Raw genomic sequence first — 21218 nt, forward strand, 5'->3', positions numbered from 1 at the left:
TTCAACTAGCTCTCCTGTAATAGTTGTAATCCGTGAATATATTTATGCAGTTGTGAAATTTACTAACTACTAACAATTTATTAGTGAGTTTACTGCTAATAATGCTAAAGGCAAAAAAAAAAAAAACCCACCAAACTACTAAATACACATTTACATAAAGATTAATTTTGCATTTTATTAGTACATGCCTCCCTATGTATTGTAGCCGTTGTTCAGTAATATTGCATTGTTATAAAGGCTACAGGTTATCGACATTGAGTGTCAGTTCCACAGCCACTATTTAACAGTTGTACATGTGCCTGTCTTGGATTAAAGATATAGATATAGGTATAGGCAGGATTTAAAGTCTCGTAGCAGCGATCTGCTATTTACAGCAAATTTTGCATCCAATGACCTGCGCCTGCTTACCTCCACCCCCAGACGTGGACTTGGCAAACAAATTTGTGTCTATCGCTTACAGAAGCTCTTTCAAAGGACAGTTCCTTGTGTACACACTGTGTGATTTGTTGCCAGCTTTCATTTAGATTTTTACGCTGGCTGATTTTTCTACACATACATGTCTGGTTGCATAGATTGCAAAAATTCAATATTTTCAGAAAGAAAAACTTGTTTTAGGGGTTTTGTTAAGTGTGGTGGAGGGGTTGAATTGTTTGGCGATGTTTTTATTTTTTTATGTTTTTTTTTTTTTTTTATGCCCTATAAATTGATGTTTATGAAACAGAGCAAGTTATGTAGAACTTTGCATACCTTATGTTATATAATGCTGATGTGTGTTTTAATACTGCGGACATCTGTGATTTAAAACAAACACCATATATTATAGAAAACAGATACACCAGGGTAGGCAGGCGAGTGACAAGATGTTGGGGTCACAGAGATTCTATCCATCCAACCAGGGACATTAATGCAGGACTGTAACATATTGAGATATAGTTAATTTGTTTTCTGCAAAATCGGGGGTGAAAAAATGTATACCACATTTAGATCTGTCAATAAAACATCTCAACAGATTCTCTCATTCAGGGACAATAACATTGATCATGTATCAATCCAGAGGTCTTATCAATTCATAAATGACCATATTGATCGTGTAGAGATCTGTGCACCATTCCTTTTGTACTTCAGAGGGAGAACTAATTGTTTTGGTACAGCATCATCATGGTATTTTAGAATTCGATACAGCAGCCCATTTTCAATATGAAAATGGTGCCATTCTCTTCTAAGAAACTGTTGTAGATCAATAGGGAGGTCCCTCAAATGATGCTTGTCAGTTTTTACTGCTCACCATAATCGACCAATTACAGAGACATGAGTTTGGGCCTGTTGCTTTTCCTGCTAAGTGATTACCAACCATTGAGGTATAGTGGTGGGAAAGCACAGCTGAGTGAATTGATACATCTTATTTTTGAAATGTTTACCTGTTTTCCTTCAACTATAGAGGTCTGGTATAGGGCTCTTACCCCATGGTCCGTAATTTCTACCTATTATTTATCTTCTATGAGAGAGGAAATCCAGGTTTTCTACATAGAGCATCCACTTCCACATTATTGGGCCCTGACTTGTACTTTAATGAAAAATCATAATTGGATAGTGCTACTAACCACCAATGTCCTGTAGCATCCAACTTGGTGGTCTAAATGTATGATGTGAGGGAATCCTTATGTGTTCTCACTTCAAACAATGATGCAATTTATCCACAAAACCCATTTCGATGCAAGTCCAACTTGTGCACTGGGTAATTATTTTCACTTCTGGTCAGACTTCAGCTGATATGCCACTAGTCGCCATCATACAGGGTATGCCTGCTGAAGAACACCTCCTAATCCTTCCAAATTTAGATCTAGATGAAGGACATAGAGTTAATCAGGATCAGCATACATTAATACCAGTGCATCAGAACCCCCATAAAGGAACGCAACTCTTCAGTGTTGTTTGGCCTAGGCCAGTAGACAATTGCTTTGATCTTGCACTGGTACGTGTCTGCACCTTAAACTGACACGATGTGTCCAACATATGTCACTGAACTATGAGCAAGGGTCTAAGCATGAACCCCTTTAAATGTAAGGCTTACAAGTGATTTCTAAGATTCCCAAGCATTCCACGGCTCTTATTAGGAGAGCTTTTACTTTTTGTTCTACTGAATTTCTTGTTTTTCTTCTTTTGATGTTTGCCTGCTCCAGGGCCTAGGCCAGGGGTTAGTGTTTCTACTTTGAAATAATTTTCCTTTACTGGACATTTGTTTGCTACGTGCCCAGTCTTTCCACATTTGAAACATTTAAACTCTTGTTTCTTATCCAGTTGAGAAAAAAACTTAGATCTTGGGCTGGATTGTCCATTTCTTGTGGCTAAGGGGAATCAGTTCCCTTCTGATTTCTCTATAATGTGGATCTCTTTTTTACTACCACGATGCTGGGAGAAGGTCCCTTAATCTACTTCTGTGAAGTTCAGTAATCCTCTGGCTCGTAGAAAACTGGTCTGTGCTGATGCAGTAGGATCATAAAATAGCGTTCCCCCATAAAACTTCTTGTCGCCTATACTTGTCAAATTGATATGAAGAAATTGTCCCTTGAGAGTGGTTATTTAGAGTCGCATTCCCATCGACTCAGAGGGATGGGTTTCTTTGTATACAGAATAACTGAGTGGAGGCAAGATTTTCCCATCTACAGATTTTGGTGGAAACGCAGACTCCCTGTTGGCATCAAAGTTGAATGTACCCGCTGCCCATATTTTCCTTCTTTCAAATGCAGGTAAGGAAGTGGTTACATATATATGAATTTGTGGGCCCTGCTGGCTTGTAAAATGAAGAGGAGGTTCAGAAGTCTCATCTTCCACTTCCAGTAGCTGGCAAGAGATCCTCTACCTGACCACGGCAACCCCCTCCCCCCCCTCCCCACCCCCCTAATAAGCGCAAATAACTTAAAAAAATTGCTAACCCCCTTAACCCTTATGCATCCATTACATGCAATGCATCCATTACATGCAATGCATCTGCTATACGCACGTTCTGCATCCACTATACGCGCACACCGCATTCTACCTCACATGCACCACTTTAAGTCTCTATAAGGAGATGCTAATTGTTGTAGTGCAGCATTGTGCCGCATAGCCTCCCAATGCATTCCTATAGGTTTGATTAACTAAGCCATAGAGGCAGGGCTAGCCGCAGAGTGTCGTCTCTGCATACATCCCCTGCACATATCACCTCAGTAACCGCTTTAGCAGCATTTATTAGGGTGACGGATTTTAAAAATGGCACTTTTAGAGTAATGTTAGTATTTGGAGCTTCCAGATAATCACCAAAGTCAGAAGTATTCTATCAACCACTCTCCACCTGTTTGTAAACTCTCATTATCTCATAGCTGGACAAGAAATCTGTGTATGCCAGCCCAAATTAGGTGGCATGTACATCTTGTTCAAATTATTATATATGCCTTACTGAAATTATTTCCTCATGCATTAGATTTTATTTCTACATACCAGATAAATAAAATGTAGTTTCCCACAAGTCTTTACAAAAAGATAAAAGGCATCGTTGTATACAAAAACTCTCTCGCATGCATGTTGAAATGGTGACGTTTATGCAGAACTGTGACATGTTGCTTTTATTTACACAGTCCTCCAACAAACGTTCACATCTGTACAATTTCCCACAGTTTGTCATGCCAAGATCTTCTCTAATTATATGATTTTAATAAATAAACCTAATCACATATCTAAATATTGACCTGATGTATGAAACCCCAGAAACGGCAACAACATCAGCAAACTTCTACAGAGGGCAAGCACAGATCGGGTTATTATTCATTGTTAACCGTTCTAAATGATTTAGATTTGTTTTAGAATGTCCAATTCCTACCAACATGTTAGGTGGGAGGAGAACTTCTCAGGTGGTCTAGTAGAGAGTTAAAATATTTTATGTTTGGTACAAATTTGTGAGTGTATGTTAATACCCAGGATACTTGGCTGCACTCAGTGTGTAGATTGACCACAGGGCATCTGTTGGAGAGATAGGTGATATTATGTGGCAGTGTAAATACAGTTGGTGCAGTGTGATACATTTTCAGTTAGTGTCGGGGTGTGCATCAGGGATTCAGGTAAGCGCCTCAGGCCCAAGTGATGCAGTTTAAAGCTTCACAACCTTTCAATTCGCCACAGCATGAATGTCTCAGTGTGAACGTAAAATACAAAATATATATGAAAAGACAGTGTTTATAGCAAAAATCCTGCAGGGACAGGCTATACTCACCAGATACAAAAAGAGAAGTCCTGCGCTTAAGCAGCAAGGACTACAACACACATCAGCCCCAATATATAGTAAAAACCAAAGAAAAGAAAATGTTACTTGCGCTTTTTCCTTAATCCCTATGTATATTTAGACAAATGGAGGTCATTTAGTTGCTCCAATGGCCATTGGAGGGATGCCCGCCTGCCAACGTCAAGGCAGACCCCCCCTAAGCGGGTCCTAACACTGACCCTTCAGCCTGCTTCCTTGAGCTTCTGGCAAAGATATCTCTAATGAGACAGAAAGGGGTATTTTTTATATACACCCCTTTACTTATTAACCCTTAATAGGGAACACATGGGATGGGTAGCAGCATTGTAACCAGGCTGTGTGATACAAAGTAAATACAAATACAAAAAGAGAAGTCCTGCGCTTAAGCAGCAAGGACTACAACACACATCAGCCCCAATATATAGTAAAAACCAAAGAAAAGAAAATGTTACTTGCGCTTTTTACTCACCAGAACAAATACAATAATATGTAGTTGTTTTGTATTTGTATAGTGTCCCTTTAATATTAATTTGCTCTCTTGGTTTAACCTAAAATGTAACTTTCATTTTATGTAGTTTGCTTGCAAGATAAAACAATGAACATGAAAATTCGTTCAAATGGCCTTTCATAAAATTATTTGTGATAATTTATTTATTTTAAACATTCATTTTGCTCACTTGCATCAAAAAGAATCAATGTAAGGATAAAACGAGACTACCATTTCTCATTTATAACAGATTAGGGAGTATTCATCCTACACATCTCCAAGGGTGCTTTCAATGGTGTTCTCAAAACTAAGGAAAATCAAACTGCCCAAGCAAGACCACAAAAATAGTTATTTAGAAATTTTTATTCCACCATCAGATAGTCGACCTAACAATGTTTCAGCCCCAATATATCTTTGTCAAGCCTGTTGAGTTTGATCTGTTGCCAGAGAACTACATTAAAAACAAAAAACTGTGGAAATTAGAAACCTCTAGATTCTGACTCTAGAATTTCAAAAAGACGAATAACCTCGATAATCAGCATTCCTGTACAAAATGTTAACTGTTAATGTACCTGTTGTTTTTTGTTTTCTTTTTCTTTCTTCATTTTCATGTTTTAAATTGTTAGGTGATGTGAAAGATTGATTGTTTTTACTGTAATTTCATATAAAATCCCTCCCTTGCTGCACAAGATTTTTTACTTGGACATGCTGCCCATCATATAGCCACACAAATGATCCTATATCTTTACAGTTTAGATAAGATTGCAGACAGTGACTCAAATAGTCTGACACTCTGGGGAAGAATATTTGGTGATTGCCTACATGTAGCAACACTTTTTATATAGCATGCCATAATAGCTACACCAATGACCATGGAATGTTAAAATTGACCTATGATTACGATACTGTATTTTAAAGCAATTTTTGCTTTTGAAATTTCCTTCTCATATCTTTTTTTTTGTTTGTTTAATGTATTTTATTTTATTTGTAATGTTTTTTTTAGATAAAGCAGCTAACAAAAAAAATCAATAAGCAAGTATGCTCATAACTATACAGCACAAGCTGGTCATCAGATTAGCAAAGTGCAGATTGATATTCCAGTGTTTTTTGTTTAATCGAGGTTAGACTGCTCTGTAAGATCATGCTAGACTATGTGTACTTTCTGAATGGATACTTACTCATGCCTATTTTCTTGTTTCCAAACAGGATAATTACGCCACAATGGTTCCATGTGGACCCGTTTTATCGTTTGCCCAGAGTTTGCTTAGAAGAAAAATTGTAACATTAGACAGTTTGGAAGACTCCAAGCTATGCCGCTGCCTTTCCACTGTGGACCTCATCGCATTAGGAGTTGGGAGCACTCTTGGCGCAGGGGTTTATGTCCTTGCCGGAGAAGTAGCGAAAGGAAATTCTGGACCCAGCATTGTGGTCTCCTTTCTTATAGCAGCGTTGGCATCCGTAATGGCTGGTCTCTGCTACGCAGAGTTTGGGGCTCGTGTTCCAAAGACTGGATCTGCTTACTTGTATACGTATGTCACTGTTGGTGAACTATGGGCTTTTATCACAGGCTGGAATCTCATATTATCATATGTAATAGGTATGTTGTCCAAAAGCACATATTTTAAACCTCTGTAGTATACCAACATGTAAAATCATTTACAATAATTAAAAAAAAGAACTTTTTAACCCCTTAAGGACCAAATTTCTGGAATATATATATATATATATATATATATATATATATATGTATGTATGTATGTATGTATGTATATGTGTATATATATATATATATATATATATATATATATATAAATTTTTGTACTGCAGTGCTTGATACTGGACATATACATATAGGTATAGAAAATGAAAATGGCTTTTTATCTCTACAAAACATATGAGTATTATTTTGTGCCACTAGTTTGGCTGGCACAAAATAATACTCATTATTGTCATAATAAAGTCCATTTAATTATCTATTATCTATAAAGTTTAAAAAGACATATTAAATTACTTTTATTTATTTTTTTACTTGGTGTTCTTTTTTAAGAAAGGTGGGATAATGTTCACGTTATGGACTCTTATCTGATCAGCTGGTAGAGATATGTTTGTACATAGTATGCCATTACTCTGTTCCCCACATAAACAGACTAGATTAAAATGATTTCAGTACATCCGGTTCAGGTCAACTTTATTTATTTTTAGAGTTTTTGTCACAAAAGGAACATTGAGAGACTGCTGTTGACACTATGCTTTAGTGAAGCATGTTAGCGGTTTTTCTTCAGGTTCATCTGCACTTTCACAATTACATTTAGGATTTTCAAAGAAGAAAACTTTATTTTACATTTTTGTTTTTCCTGCTCAACAGTCTCAAAAGAAGAACACTAGTCACTTAAGTAGTTAATTGGCGTACTTCTGTGTTACCACCCCAAGGGCTTAATTTGTGTACATTTTCATGTGTTTAAATCTTGTTTACTTTTTATTTTTTTCCAGGTACTTCAAGTGTTGCAAGAGCTTGGAGTGGGACATTTGATGAACTTCTTGGGAAACGCATTGGCCAATTCTTCAGTACTTACTTTAGGATGGATTCCACCGGCCTTGCTGAATATCCAGATTTTTTTGCAGTTTGCTTAATTTTGCTTCTGTCAGGTAATAATATTCTCAAAAAAAATGATGTCATGTTTAATTCCATATGGTCAGTCACTTGTACAGTTGACAAGTTCTAATTGTGCCTTTGTACGTAAACATGTGAGACGGTTGAACATTTTACTTGGCCAGGTCTGCTAGGAATTTAGTTGTGAGGGTAAGTTTCTGTGTGGAAAATACAGATCTGGAGAGATAAGAGTACATTAAACCATCGGGTGGATTTCAGAAACTCTAGGTTCCATTCACAGGAGTTTATTATCTTCAAGTTATTTGAGGGGCCTTACATGGATTCATCTCTAAAGCGCAAGAGACTTAACATTAGTGTCTACAACAAACTAATAAAAGCTGGTTTAGAGCAGGGTCTGAGGGTAGACTGCATTATTTTGAATGTTGAACATTTATTTTAATACAGCTAGATTTCTTTACAGCTTGCTGCAATGACCACGTTGCCTAGAGTGACTAGTGACTAGTGCCGTGCGTTGGTTTAATATCTAAGTTGTCAAAAGTGGTTGCCCTTCATGATAGTGTCCCATCTCAGCCACATTGAAAATGTGGAACCAGCACTTCTGTGTTATCATTGTCAGTTTCGATAAGCTATCGATGAAAGATTGTGTTTATGTCACACTCTTCCTAAACAGTTTGATATTATGCACTGGAATGGCGCAAGGGTGTTCTAGTCAGCATAACACCTAATTTTGATATCTTTTTACTTGGAATTTCATATCCATACATCCAATATGAAGAAGTTTAAAAGGGTATCTATTTGCGTGGTTGAGGTGAGATCCAATATAATGTCTGTAGTAAAACCATGTTTCTCTTTTCCTCTGACCGCAAAATGTTTTTCCTAGAAATTTCGCCGCTGGTTATTTAAATGATTGAAACGTTAGAAGCACATGACGAAGTAAAGTTATTTCACATGACAGTAAAATATCCTCTTAATCTTCTAATAATGAGGAGAATGATTATGTTCGAAATATTGAGTTCATACAGATTAAGGGAACTGGGGCCATTTTGTTCAAAAATTGTAACGGAATGTTCACAAAATTCAAGAGGTCAAAACAGATTTAACATAGAACATTACATTGTTACATAATAGCACATTTCTTCTTTTAAACACCCCCCAGAATACAAATATTCAGAATATTACTCTAAAATAGTTTCTCTTTGGAATGTGTAATCCATGGGTTATGTTTGACTGGGTCGATGGGTCTTTCATCACCATCCTAGTTTCAGAAGCTATTAATTATAATTCTAGAGAATAATTACCGTATGCAGCTCATTGTATTTTATGGAAAATAACATCATGAAAGTTATTGACTAGAAAACATCAGTGGTACAAGAGGAAAATGTATGTAGAGAGATGAGACTTCTCTTAGTTTTCTCTTCTGTGCTTGACAGTTTAAATGAAAAAAATGTGAATTTTATTTATACACCCAAGTGTGACATAGAGAGAGAAGAGAGAGGAAAACTGGTAGTCTTGGACAGAAAAGGTGGAAAACACATTCGATAGTATTACCCTTTTTTGTCTGGAAAAAGACTTCTCCAACTTTCATCTCTACATTATCCCTTTTTTAAATTATCCCACAAGTTCCACACATTCTATCCAGTGACATGGATAATGCATGTGTGTGTATATCATTTCCCCTGGCTTCAAAAACGGGTAATCCTATGTCACCAGTCATATGCGTGCGCAGCCTATTGCATCAGGGTGTGCACCCTAAAGCACAAGCACACGCCGCGTATATATGTATGTATGTATGTGTATATATATATATATATATATATATATATATATATATATATATATATATATATGTGTGTATATATACATATACACATATATACACACACACACACATACACTGCTGTGTGTGTGTGTGTGTGTGTGCGCTGTTAGTGTGATGTGTGTGTGTGTGAGGGTGCTGGTAGTGTACTATGTGGGTGAGGGTGTTTGTGTGTGCGCGCTTGTGAGGGTGCTGTTAATGTACTGTGTGTGAGGGTGCTGTTTGTGTGTGTGTGTGCACTTGTGAGGGTGCTGTTAATGTACTGTGTGTGAGGGTACTGGTAGTGTGCTGTGTGTGTTTGTTAGGGTCCTGTTTGTGTTTGTGAGGGTACTGTTTGTGTGCTGTGTGTTAGGGTGCTGTTTGTGTAATGTGTGTAAGGGTGCTGTGTGTTTTTGTGAGGGTGCTGTATGTGTAGGTGCTGTGTATGTCTGTGGGTGCTGTATGTCTGTAGGTGCTGTATGTCTATGTCTGTGGGTGCTGTATGTGTGTATGTGCTGTGTATGTCTGTGGGTGCTGTATGTGTGTTGGTGCTGTGTGTGTGTGTGTGTGGGTGCTGTGTATGTGTGGGTGCTGTATGTGTGTAGGTGCTGTATGTGTGTAGGTGCTGTATGTGTGTGGGTGCTGTATGTGTGTGGGTGCTGTATGTGTGTAGGTGCTGTATGTGTGTAGGTGCTGTATGTGTGTAGGTGCTGTATGTGTGTAGGTGCTGTGTGGGTGCTGTATGTGTGCAGGTGCTGTGTATGTGTGTAGGTGCTGTGTATGTGTGTAGGTGCTGTGTGTATGTGTGTGGGTGCTGTGTATGTGTGGGTGCTGTGTATGTGTGGGTGCTGTATGTGTGTGGGTGCTGTATGTGTGTGGGTGCTGTATGTGTGTGGGTGCTGTATGTGTGTGGGTGCTGTATGTGTGTGGGTGCTGTACGTGTGTGGGTGCTGTATGTGTGTGGGTGCTGTGTGTGTGTGGGTGCTGTGTGTGTGTGGGTGCTGTGTGTGTGTAAATGCTGTGTATGTCTGTGGGTGCTGTATGTGTGTGGGTGCTGTATGTGTGTGGGTGCTGTGTATGTCTGTGGGTGCTGTGTATGTCTGTGGGTGCTGTGTATGTCTGTGGGTGCTGTGTATGTCTGTGGGTGCTGTATGTGTGTGGGTGCTGTATGTGTGTAGGTGCTGTGTATGTGTGTAGGTGCTGTGTATGTGTGTAGGTGCTGTGTATGTCTGTGGGTGCTGTATGTCTATGTCTGTGGGTGCTGTATGTGTGTATGTGCTGTGTATGTCTGTGGGTGCTGTATGTGTGTTGGTGCTGTGTGTGTGTGTGTGGGTGCTGTATGTGTGGGTGCTGTATGTGTGTGGGTGCTGTATGTGTGTGGGTGCTGTATGTGTGTGGGTGCTGTATGTGTGTGGGTGCTGTATGTGTGTGGGTGCTGTGTGTGGGTGCTGTGTGTGTGTGGGTGCTGTGTGTGTGTGGGTGCTGTGTGTGTGTGGGTGCTGTGTGTGTGTAAATGCTGTGTATGTCTGTGGGTGCTGTATGTGTGTGGGTGCTGTGTATGTCTGTGGGTGCTGTGTATGTCTGTGGGTGCTGTGTATGTCTGTGGGTGCTGTGTATGTCTGTGGGTGCTGTGTATGTCTGTGGGTGCTGTGTATGTGTGTAGGTGCTGTGTATGTGTGTAGGTGCTGTGTATGTGTGTAGGTGCTGTGTATGTCTGTGGGTGCTGTATGTCTATGTCTGTGGGTGCTGTATGTGTGTATGTGCTGTGTATGTCTGTGGGTGCTGTATGTGTGTTGGTGCTGTGTGTGTGTGTGTGGGTGCTGTATGTGTGGGTGCTGTATGTGTGTAGGTGCTGTATGTGTGTAGGTGCTGTATGTGTGTAGGTGCTGTATGTGTGTAGGTGCTGTATGTGTGTGGGTGCTGTATGTGTGTGGGTGCTGTATGTGTGTAGGTGCTGTATGTGTGTAGGTGCTGTATGTGTGTAGGTGCTGTGTGGGTGCTGTATGTGTGCAGGTGCTGTGTATGTGTGTAGGTGCTGTGTATGTGTGTAGGTGCTGTGTGTGTGTGTGTGGGTGCTGTGTATGTGTGTGGGTGCTGTGTATGTGTGGGTGCTGTGTATGTGTGGGTGCTGTGTATGTGTGGGTGCTGTGTGTGTGTGGGTGCTGTATGTGTGTGGGTGCTGTGTGTGTGTGGGTGCTGTGTGTGTGTGGGTGCTGTGTGTGTGTGGGTGCTGTATGTGTGTGGGTGCTGTATGTGTGTGGGTGCTGTATGTGTGTAGGTGCTGTGTATGTGTGTAGGTGCTGTGTATGTCTGTGGGTGCTGTATGTCTGTGGGTGCTGTATGTCTGTGGGTGCTGTATGTCTGTGGGTGCTGTATGTCTGTGGGTGCTGTATGTCTGTGGGTGCTGTATGTGTGTGGGTGCTGTATGTTTGTGGGTGCTGTATGTGTGTGGGTGCTGTATGTCTGTGGGTGCTGTATGTGTGTGTGTAGGTGCTTTATCTGTGTGGGTGCTTGTGGGGGGTGGAGGTGGGGGTACATTACTCAATATCCCCCCTCCCTTCTTACTTTATGTGGGGAGGGGGGATTATTGTTCCTTGCTACATTCCCTGGTGGTCCAGTGGAGGTGGGGGCAGATCAGTTAATACCCCCCATCCCTTGTTACCTTATGCCTGGGAGGGGGGATCCTTGTTCTGCCATCCTTCCCTGGTGGTCCAGTGGTGAGTGAACTCTAGCCTGCGGGGCTAGAGTTCACTCTCGCGAGATCTGAGCGTTGCCGTGGCAACGCTCAGATCTCGCGAGAGGAACCCGGCGGAGCTGCTGGCAAGAGCGCCGCCGGTCCTCTCCTGCCTCCCTCACTGCCTGTGGGTCGGTGGGGAGGGAGGCTGAGAGCAGAGCCGGCGTTTGGATAGCGCCGGCTCTGCATGAGCCGACAGGGGGGATCCTGAGATCTCCCCTGCCGGTCTCAATACATAGGCGTGCCGCGGGGATTAGGGTGTGCCCAGGCACACCCGGCACACCCCGTGCGCACGCCTATGTCACCAGTACATCTATATATAAATGTGTGTGGTGCTTTAAATACCTTTGCCATGTTATTGGGCAAACAGTGTGGGGCAAAATCTTGCCACTGTATGTCGCTTGATATTGCTTACATACACCAAAACTAGCATTACTTGCTGTTTAACAGCTGTAAGTACAGGCTGATGGACACCTTCACACACCCTCTAGGGAGGATTGAGAGAGGAGGTTCCTGTGTCTGTTCTCATACCCAGGTTTTTATTTTTTGTTGTTTTGTGGTGAGGGGGTTGTGGATAGGCACAAATGTCTTTCAGGAGTAGTGTACGTTTTTAAAAATTGCCTTTAACAACTCAACACAAGATATTGCCTTTAAGTACTGGTGTACTGCTGAGCGCTAATCTTCTCTATCCATAATATTTCAGCTTATATGCTAGTTGCCAGGAACCAGATTTAACTAGAGTCAGCTGTGTTGGAAAATAATATACTGATAATTAGCAGCAGTTTATCTTGTTTGATCTCATCCATCAAAAAACTTAAATTGTCATTATCCTCCCCGATCCTCTAATTATGAAAAATGAAACCCTGTGAATCCCAATACTTGTATTTTTGTGTTGCAGAGGTCAATTTTATTTATATATCTATTTATTTTTGCTTATATTTTATTGATGTTTAGAGATCGTAATTGTAAAGTATGAAAATGAATAATGCCATAAAAGCACAACAAAGCAGAAAAGTAATAATAGAAGAATTTTCTTTTTTTTTAATTTTTTAACTAATTTATTTTAAACATAATTTCATGTTTTAACCCCTAAGGACTCTTATCATTTGGAGTAAAAGAATCTGCTTGGGTAAACAAGGTCTTCACGGCCATCAATGTCCTGGTTCTTTTATTTGTGATGATTGCTGGGTTTGTGAAAGGAGATCTCCACAATTGGAAGATATCTGAAACATTTCTACAGAATATTTCTGTTCCTGAAGGGTAATATATATATATGTATACTTGTCTGGTAGTTCTATTGTGCTTTTTACGAATGCAATGAGAACACTCCATGAGTTTTTCCGATAAAAAGGAGCTTTAGAAATGAATGACTGGTCTTTTCACTAAAATAAGAATTGAGTGTGCATTCAAAGTTAATTTCAAATTCAAGGTCAAAATGGCGAACTGGAGTCAACTATGATTTCCATTCAGCCACTCTGGCCTTAAATGTAAAATTCACTGTGAATTCTCACTGTATTAAATAACCGGGCAATGCTTAATCTGAAATGGTTTTTGAAGTGGGCAAGTATTATTATTTTTTAATCTTTTTATTTATGTGTATTTTAACAAGAGATGCCCAGATGTCTCACAAGTAAATTTAAGTTCATAGTTGAGGATAGTGATCGGTTTCCCAGTGAGGAAGGTTAGAGTCTGTGAATATTTTTTTGAATCTAGGTAACTGGATTGAAAGATATTGCAACGACTCTGAAATGAAGGGATGAATCTTATGTAGTTTGATGGAGACCTGGTGCCAGTCACGTATTCTATAGGTAGACCAAGTATTGGAGTTCAGCACAGCATACTGTAGACAAAATATATATTTTTTAAAAATACAGTTCTACAGTCTTAAAATCAGTAGGAGAGAAGAGTCTTTAAAAAGGAATATTTGTCCGTACTTTTTATGTACTCTATATTTAACCCCTTAAGGACACATGACATGTCTGACACGTCATTATTCCATTTTATTCCAGAAGTTTGGTCCTTAAGGGGTTAAAGGGACACTATAGGGTCAGTAACACAAACCTGTATTCCTGACCCTAGAGTGCTAAACTCACCATTTAGGTGGCTCCTCCCCGCCTTTGCCCCCTTATAAGGAATTAAAACTCACCTTATTTCCAGCGCCGCCCAATGGTGACATCATTAGAATTGCCGATTTTTAGCCAATCCAATGCTTTACTTTGGGGAAAGCATTGGATTGGCTAAAATCAGCAAGGGGATGGGGCCAAACACTGTTTTGATTCAATGCATGTCTATGAGGAAAATTCAGCTTCCCCATGCAGAGCGTGGGGACGCTGAACGGCACTGCTGCCTTCTATGCAGCACTGAGCCAGGAAGCCCCTCCAGTGGCCATCTGAGGAGTGTCCACTTGGAGGTGTCCCTAGGGGCAATGTAAACGCTGCCTTTTATCTGAAAAGACAGTGTCTGCATGAAAATGCCTGAAGGTAATAATTATACTCACCAGAACAACTACATTAACCTGTAAAACAACTACATAAACCTTTTAAGTTTGATGACTGAGCAGAATTTCATGCCATATTTTTTCCAAGTGGCCTTTTCATACAATAATACGTAGGGATAACTTGACTATGCTAACGTTATTGTAGTATGAGTTCCAGTTGCCAAGAACTGGCAGGGTAACAGGAGTGAATTTAGATCTAGTTGGATGTGAATACAGAGGTTAAAAAAAAAAAAAAAGAAGAAGTTGGGGATGGTAATTTTCAACATTTGCTGAACTAGTTTTTATGCTGATGGTTGAGACAGTGGTTCATTTCAGATTTAGCAGTATTTACTTTAAATCGGGAAAATGAACTATGAATAAAATTATTTACTTGGTTTCCAATATAATGTTGATAATTTATATCCCTTATTTTGAATACAGTGCATAGTAGCATGTAGATACAGTTTATAATTTAATATTCTATTATTATGCTCACAGATATCAGAACCTAGAATTAGCTGATATAATATTGCTTCAGGTTTCTTTAACTGGACGTTTCAGCTGCAGAACTGGATGATACCTGTTAAAATCTTATTATTAGTGTGATGGAGAAAGGGCCAGTTGTTTGAGCATTCTAGCACGGTTAATACATATAATAAGTAAAAAAAACAAATATAGTAAATACTATGTAGCAAAAAGATAAATCTCTTAGCAGTCACCTCAGTGAGTCTAGTACAAAAAGTGTTGCTTTTTTCCCATTTTAAAAAGTTGCGAGCTAAAAATATTGTTTCATTTCTAAATTCTCAAAATGATCTTATTTTTTTCCCAGAATGCCGTTCTCTGATAATGTAACAAGTTTATACGGTGTCGGAGGTTTCATGCCATATGGAATGACGGGGATGTTGGCTGGAGCTGCTACTTGTTTCTATGCCTTTGTAGGCTTTGACTGCATAGCTACAACCGGTAAGAGCTAGTATTTATCCTGCCTTTAAATAGACGATGGAAGACTTGATAGGCCTATTGAATGCCTCTAAGTGAAATACCAGGACTGAGCAACATATCATCCTTAAAATAACTAGGAAAATCCACACAAGACAGACGCTAAGCACCTAACAAGTCTTAATTTGAAGTTCAATGAGGGGAAAAAAAGGTACCTGTATCCTGCCACTTGTTCTCTGTGTAATGTGTATTTCAGATTGAGCCACCGTTTATTTGACTCCTGCTGGATGTGTAGGTGTTTGAACCAGATAACACATAGAAGTTAATATTTGAGCTGAATAAGATATAAGAGCTCTGAAGTCGGTCAATATTGCAACCCACGGAGGTCATGCATGACCAGTTTGAACGTGTACTCATGGCTGTTTTTATAACACTAGATATTTACCTGCAACATATTATTTGGATGTAATGTGATTCATGGTATGTTTACTAAACCATACTTTATGAACTGAAATACTGAAATAAAATACATAAATCCTCAAATCATTATAACCTTCACCAGTGGTTAGTTCAAAATAGCCCTGTGTTTAGTGAATCACCCTGTTTTAGAGGAGTATTTAATAAAGACAGCACAGTAGTGAATAGAGAGTATTGTTATAAAATGTAAGATCAAATTTGAAATGGCAGTTGAAACTGATGGTGTGTGTGTGTGTGTGTGTGTGTACACACACACACACACATCTGGCTTAGGCAAAAATATTACAATTCCTGTATATTCATATGTTGCATAGGCCAGCCACAATGCCAATGTACCCCATTCTTGGCAGGTCCTATCCTAGCAAGCTAATGCCTGCTCTTATGAGTTAAACCTGGGGGCTCTGCAGTGAAATGTTAAATTAGGGCCCTGGAATAAAGCGCCTGAGACCGGAATGGCTGCAAAACCAAGTGAGAGGGCCTTGGACTGCCAAATATATTTTCATATGAAACCAAGAGGGTTTTTTAAACCAGGATGATTTTTAGGGACTTTCTTTACATTGAATTCTTTTTTGTAAGATTGAGATCACAGTATTTATTTTAACAAAATCCTTGTTGTTGCTCCAATTTTAGGGGAGGAAGTCCGAAACCCACAGAGAGCTATACCCATCGGCATTGTCACTTCTTTGCTCGTGTGTTTTATGGCCTATTTTGGAGTGTCCGCTGCTCTCACTCTCATGATGCCTTACTACTTGTTAGATGAGAAGAGTCCCCTTCCGGTAGCTTTTGAGTACGTTGGTTGGGGCCCTGCAAAATATGTAGTAGCTGTTGGATCTCTCTGCGCCCTTTCGACCAGGTAACAATCTTTGAAAAACAAATGCAACTTAATATATTAGTTTTTTTTTTTAAATCATTTTATGTATCTCATGTACCCAGCCACTTTTTGTCAACCGTTAATTACTGTTTATGTTCAGCTGGCCTGCCCATGTAATAATGCATGCATTTAGATTTGCTTAAGTTTTAATTTGTTTGTTGCAAAAAACTAATAAAATATGTGTAGTAGTGGGACTCGCACAAAGTACAAAACATGTTAATTGTCCAGCATTGGGAGGCTAGTGTGCATGTGCGGCAAGACGCTGTGCTGTCCCAGGAAGCACCTCTAGAAGCTGTCTAATAGTGACTGCCACTCGAGGTGTCCCTAGAAGCAATGTAAACACTGCCTTTTCTCAGAATTATCTCCTATTTATGTATATTCTCTAAAATTCGAACAAATACTGAAGAGATGTTATGTCAGATTGTTCATGATAACACCGACACACGTGGAATTTGCCAGGATGTATACTGATCTAAGGTTCTGCCAATAACATTATGCCAAAGGCATCATCTTAGAACTGGCCAGCACTGGAACAAAAATATAAGCTGAAGATATACAGTACTTACACTGTGATCAGCAGTAGTGTTCCAAGTAGGAGCTCAGGGGGTGATCCACCCTGGGTGAAAGGTGGGGAGGGTGAGCAGTTAAAGATTCCCTGCTTTCCCAACTACTAGACACCAGGGACTTCGACTCTGCTCACCCTTCCTCCAATGCCCATAAAGGTAGATTACAGATTTGTCTGGCTAATGTGACCTTAACGTAAGGGAACACTCCAAGTATGTAGCACCCAACTTCCTATAGTAAGTAGTCAAACTGTTTTAGAATGCTTTGAATTCTTACCTGGCACTGCTCCCTAACTTTGCTTGAGCCTCCTCTTTAGCCAAGCTCTCTGTCTAAGCTAAGCCTTGTAGTGAAAGGCTTACCTCAGTGACTGAGATTAATTGGCTGACTACAGGGCTTAGCGGATGAGAGCTAATGGAAGCTCCTAATCAGGAGCTTCTGACTGTCCTGTCAAATGAGAGGAGGAGGAAGAAAGTGTCACCCCATGCACCCCAGGTTAGATATTAAACTGCTCTTGCACAATTTGACTACTTACAATGGGTGGGGTGGGTTGGGGGTGGGTGCCAGTACACTCCAGGTACCATAACGACTACGGTGTTCTCAGTGGTTAAAGAACCTGGCGTACTTATTCTTAGGCATACCATACCCAAATAGACTGGGAAGTTGTAAAGATTACAAAGTAACAGTCATGTGATTGACAATGATTATTTCATATAACCATTTTATGAGCTGATCTGTAATGGATATGGTGCTTGGAGTGTTCCTTTAAACATGTAGCAGCCAAATGCCTTGTCGTAGGGCTTCTTGTTTCTTTTTATTTTTTGTATTATTTCTTTACAAAAAAAGTATTTGGAAGAAGAACAAAATCCTTGTATACCTGTATTCTAGAAGCAATCATACAGTACAACACGGATCTAACATTCTAACACTTGTAATATATGGCTTTAAGGAATGTTTTGCTGCAGTTCTATCTGTGAACGGAGAGAAAAGGCAATATAGAAAATATCATCATCGTCCTCACCAATGGACTGAATGTGATATTCCACCTATTTGCTTCTCCAGCATGAATCATTCACACTTCTGTTAGACCATTAAAGAGGTTCTACGGGTTCCGTATGGGTGAAGGTGCTTTCCAGATTAGCTCACTTGCATGTAATGCGAGGCACTGGAAATATGCAGCAAATTCACCTGCAATTTGTTGAGCTCAATTGCTTTTATTTATTATTATATATTTATTAATTTTTTTTTTTTTAATTTGATAATTTTTATTGGTTTCCAAGTGTTTGGGGTACAGAAAAGAAAATGGGGTTGTATTTTTTTTTGTTTCATTTTTTTTTTTTTTAAAGGAAACGCTAAAATTCACAAATGGAAAGACATTTGTAAAAGTGTTTTTTAAACCCCTCTTTTTTCCTCCCCCTGTAATATTAGCCCAACTACTAAGAAGATAAGGAAAAAAAATACATTTGAATTAGTTGTTAAAATTACTTAGTCACAAAAACCCTTTATCACATGCAGCCAACAGAATTCAACCTGAGCAATCATGAGTCAGAAGATTATTTACTAAAGTGCATTTGACGGTAGGGCTACACTGTATCTCATAAAGGAGCGGAAAGTCCAAAAAATCTAACACTCCTAAAAGGAGGTGTTAATTGATTGGTGGTAATGGGGGGGTAGGGGGCGGGATGTAACATTTTCTATAATAAAAGGAATGTTAACATTTTATATACACAGCACCCAAACAAGCAGAACCTTTGCTTGAAATCTTGCAAACCAAAACAATTTCAGATATATTTTCTAATTTCTTTTACTAAGCAACCAATGGGTTTTGGCTTTCTGTTTAATTTACCTGTTCTCTCTCACTTCCTTTGGTGGTGTGCTGTATGCTGTAATTGATGAGTAATTTTTGTCTTTGCATTGACATAATCTTGCATGACTGCTGTTTGCCTTCTTTGCATGTGTTTGATTTTTATTCAGTCTTCTCGGATCCATTTTCCCAATGCCTCGTGTAATCTATGCTATGGCGGAAGATGGGTTGCTTTTCAAATGTCTAGCTAAGATCAGTCCCAAGACGAAGACTCCGGTAATTGCCACCCTTTCATCAGGTGCAGTGGCAGGTGAGATCGCAAAAGCTAAAAATTTGGAAGAACCAGGGTGAAAAAAAGAAATATGTGCTGAGTATGTTGTCTGACATAATGGTGCAATTATTCCGTATCTGCCAAACTATTTTGAAACGCCATAAAGGACATTCTTAAGAAAACTTAAAACCGTTTTATTTCTTTTCATTTCACAATTCCTCTTTAAAACCTTTTGTCATTCATGATGACTTTATTATTAACTCCGTTACTTTGGAGAGCCTTATTCAATTGGCTTGGACTTATTCACATTTAAACCTATCTTAGGATTTTGTTTATGAAAATTTAAAAGGCAATGGAGTTAATAATGTAACGCCTTTTCTAAACCATTCTCACTTTTAGCTTGCTAGTTATATACCCTTGTAGTACTCTGCACTTAAGCCACTTCAACATCCATAATTTTTCTATTCTAGCCTGCTGGGCTCTATGTTCCCTCTTCCCCGAATTCTGTTTGCCATGGCACGAGACGGTTTACTGTTTAGATTTCTTTCCACCGTGAGTAAACGGCAGTCACCAGTTGCTGCCACGTTGACTTCTGGGGTGATTTCTGGTAAGATGTGAAAAGGATTTTGTTGGGCATTCTGCGTGGACGCTTGCATGCAGGTTTGGTGAAGGGGGCTTACTTGCGTTTTTGCACCTTCTGCATATAAGACTTGGGTACATTTTTATCTTATGTTTTATATAACTCTTCATGTATTTGTAATATTGAGAAAAATTAATTCTGGGCTGTCAAAATGAGATATATGTCAGCTATATATTTTTTTTCCATGAGTTTGAAGTTTATTTTTTAAGATACAATAGCTATTGGACCAAGTGTAATTGTGAAGGCCCTTCATCCCATGATTTTAACTTTCTCCATGACAATGTGAACTGTTCAAGATTTTTTTTTTTACAATGAGAACCTAAGGTTATTGTTGCCGTCAAAATCTCCACTGATAGTCAGACCACTAATAAATTCTTGGGTTGCCAAAGAAGTCTATTATTATTATTATTATTATTATTATTATTATTATTATTTAATTGCCCTGGTTTTAGTGTAAAGCAGATATAGACACCCTACTACACCATAACTATTTAACTACAACTCCAAAGATTTCAAAAACACAAATATTGTAGCATAAGGAAAAATTGAAAATGAATTGAATTACTACTGGGTTATTTTTGAAGTGCGCTGTGGAAGACATTGAATGGTTCCACATACCTTCTTAAACTATTCTTGAACTATTTATTTAATATCCCCAAGTCATTATCCTGTCTACCGTAAAAATATTTTTTTCTTAAAGTGTGTTTTTATTTGTATTTTTTTATTTATTTATTTACTTTCAATCTATAATTTGGCTTCTAACTCAAGACAAACTGAAAATATCTCATTATGATCAACTTAATTTCCTTTATGAATGTTGAACCAATTATTGTACATTGCAATTATGGCTTTAAATAAACTGTTTTACTGCAGTCATTGTTTATCAGGTCATCTGTGTCCAAATATTACTATATGTCTTCTGGAAATGTTATAGAACAAATAAATACACTCTGTGGCTGTGCACTTGATATGTAATCGAGGAAAGGGTTTTAGTACATGTCCTTTTATGAGACAGCCTGTAAGTAGATTCATTGTATTAACACTGCTGCCAGCTCTACGTAACCTAATACAACTTAATTCAATCAGGGTTAATTACTACATTGTTAGGAATTCATTATGACTGAAGTTATGATGTCCTGAACGCCATATCATTACAAGTGGATAAAATAATTGCTGTGTGGCATTCCAATTAGAACTTAGAGGGATTTCTAGAAACTGATTATATTTCACGTTTAGATAGCACCTCTTTGCATATGGCTAATAGCTGTTAACTTGCCAT

The 21218-nt window shown here is 38.9% G+C and overlaps 1 protein-coding gene across 3 annotated transcripts in view; it reads left to right on the top strand.

Moving 5' to 3' along the window:
- SLC7A2 (solute carrier family 7 member 2) overlaps positions 1-21218 on the top strand; it is a 104059-nt gene that overhangs the window by 56646 nt on the left and 26195 nt on the right. For 2 of the 3 annotated variants that reach the window (XM_063458064.1, XM_063458065.1), the window contains exons 2-7: positions 5967-6357; positions 7251-7406; positions 12995-13160; positions 15206-15339; positions 16423-16645; positions 19199-19338. In XM_063458064.1, the coding sequence (XP_063314134.1) occupies positions 5982-6357; positions 7251-7406; positions 12995-13160; positions 15206-15339; positions 16423-16645; positions 19199-19338 (1195 nt within the window). In that variant the 5' untranslated portion in view covers positions 5967-5981. Of the gene's footprint in view, positions 1-5966; positions 6358-7250; positions 7407-12994; positions 13161-15205; positions 15340-16422; positions 16646-19198; positions 19339-19769; positions 19907-21218 lie in introns of all 3 variants that reach the window. The other variant, XM_063458066.1, reaches the window with a different exon arrangement.

The sequence above is a fragment of the Pelobates fuscus genome, chromosome 6 (assembly GCF_036172605.1).
Source record: "Pelobates fuscus isolate aPelFus1 chromosome 6, aPelFus1.pri, whole genome shotgun sequence".
Classification (NCBI taxonomy): domain Eukaryota; kingdom Metazoa; phylum Chordata; class Amphibia; order Anura; family Pelobatidae; genus Pelobates; species Pelobates fuscus.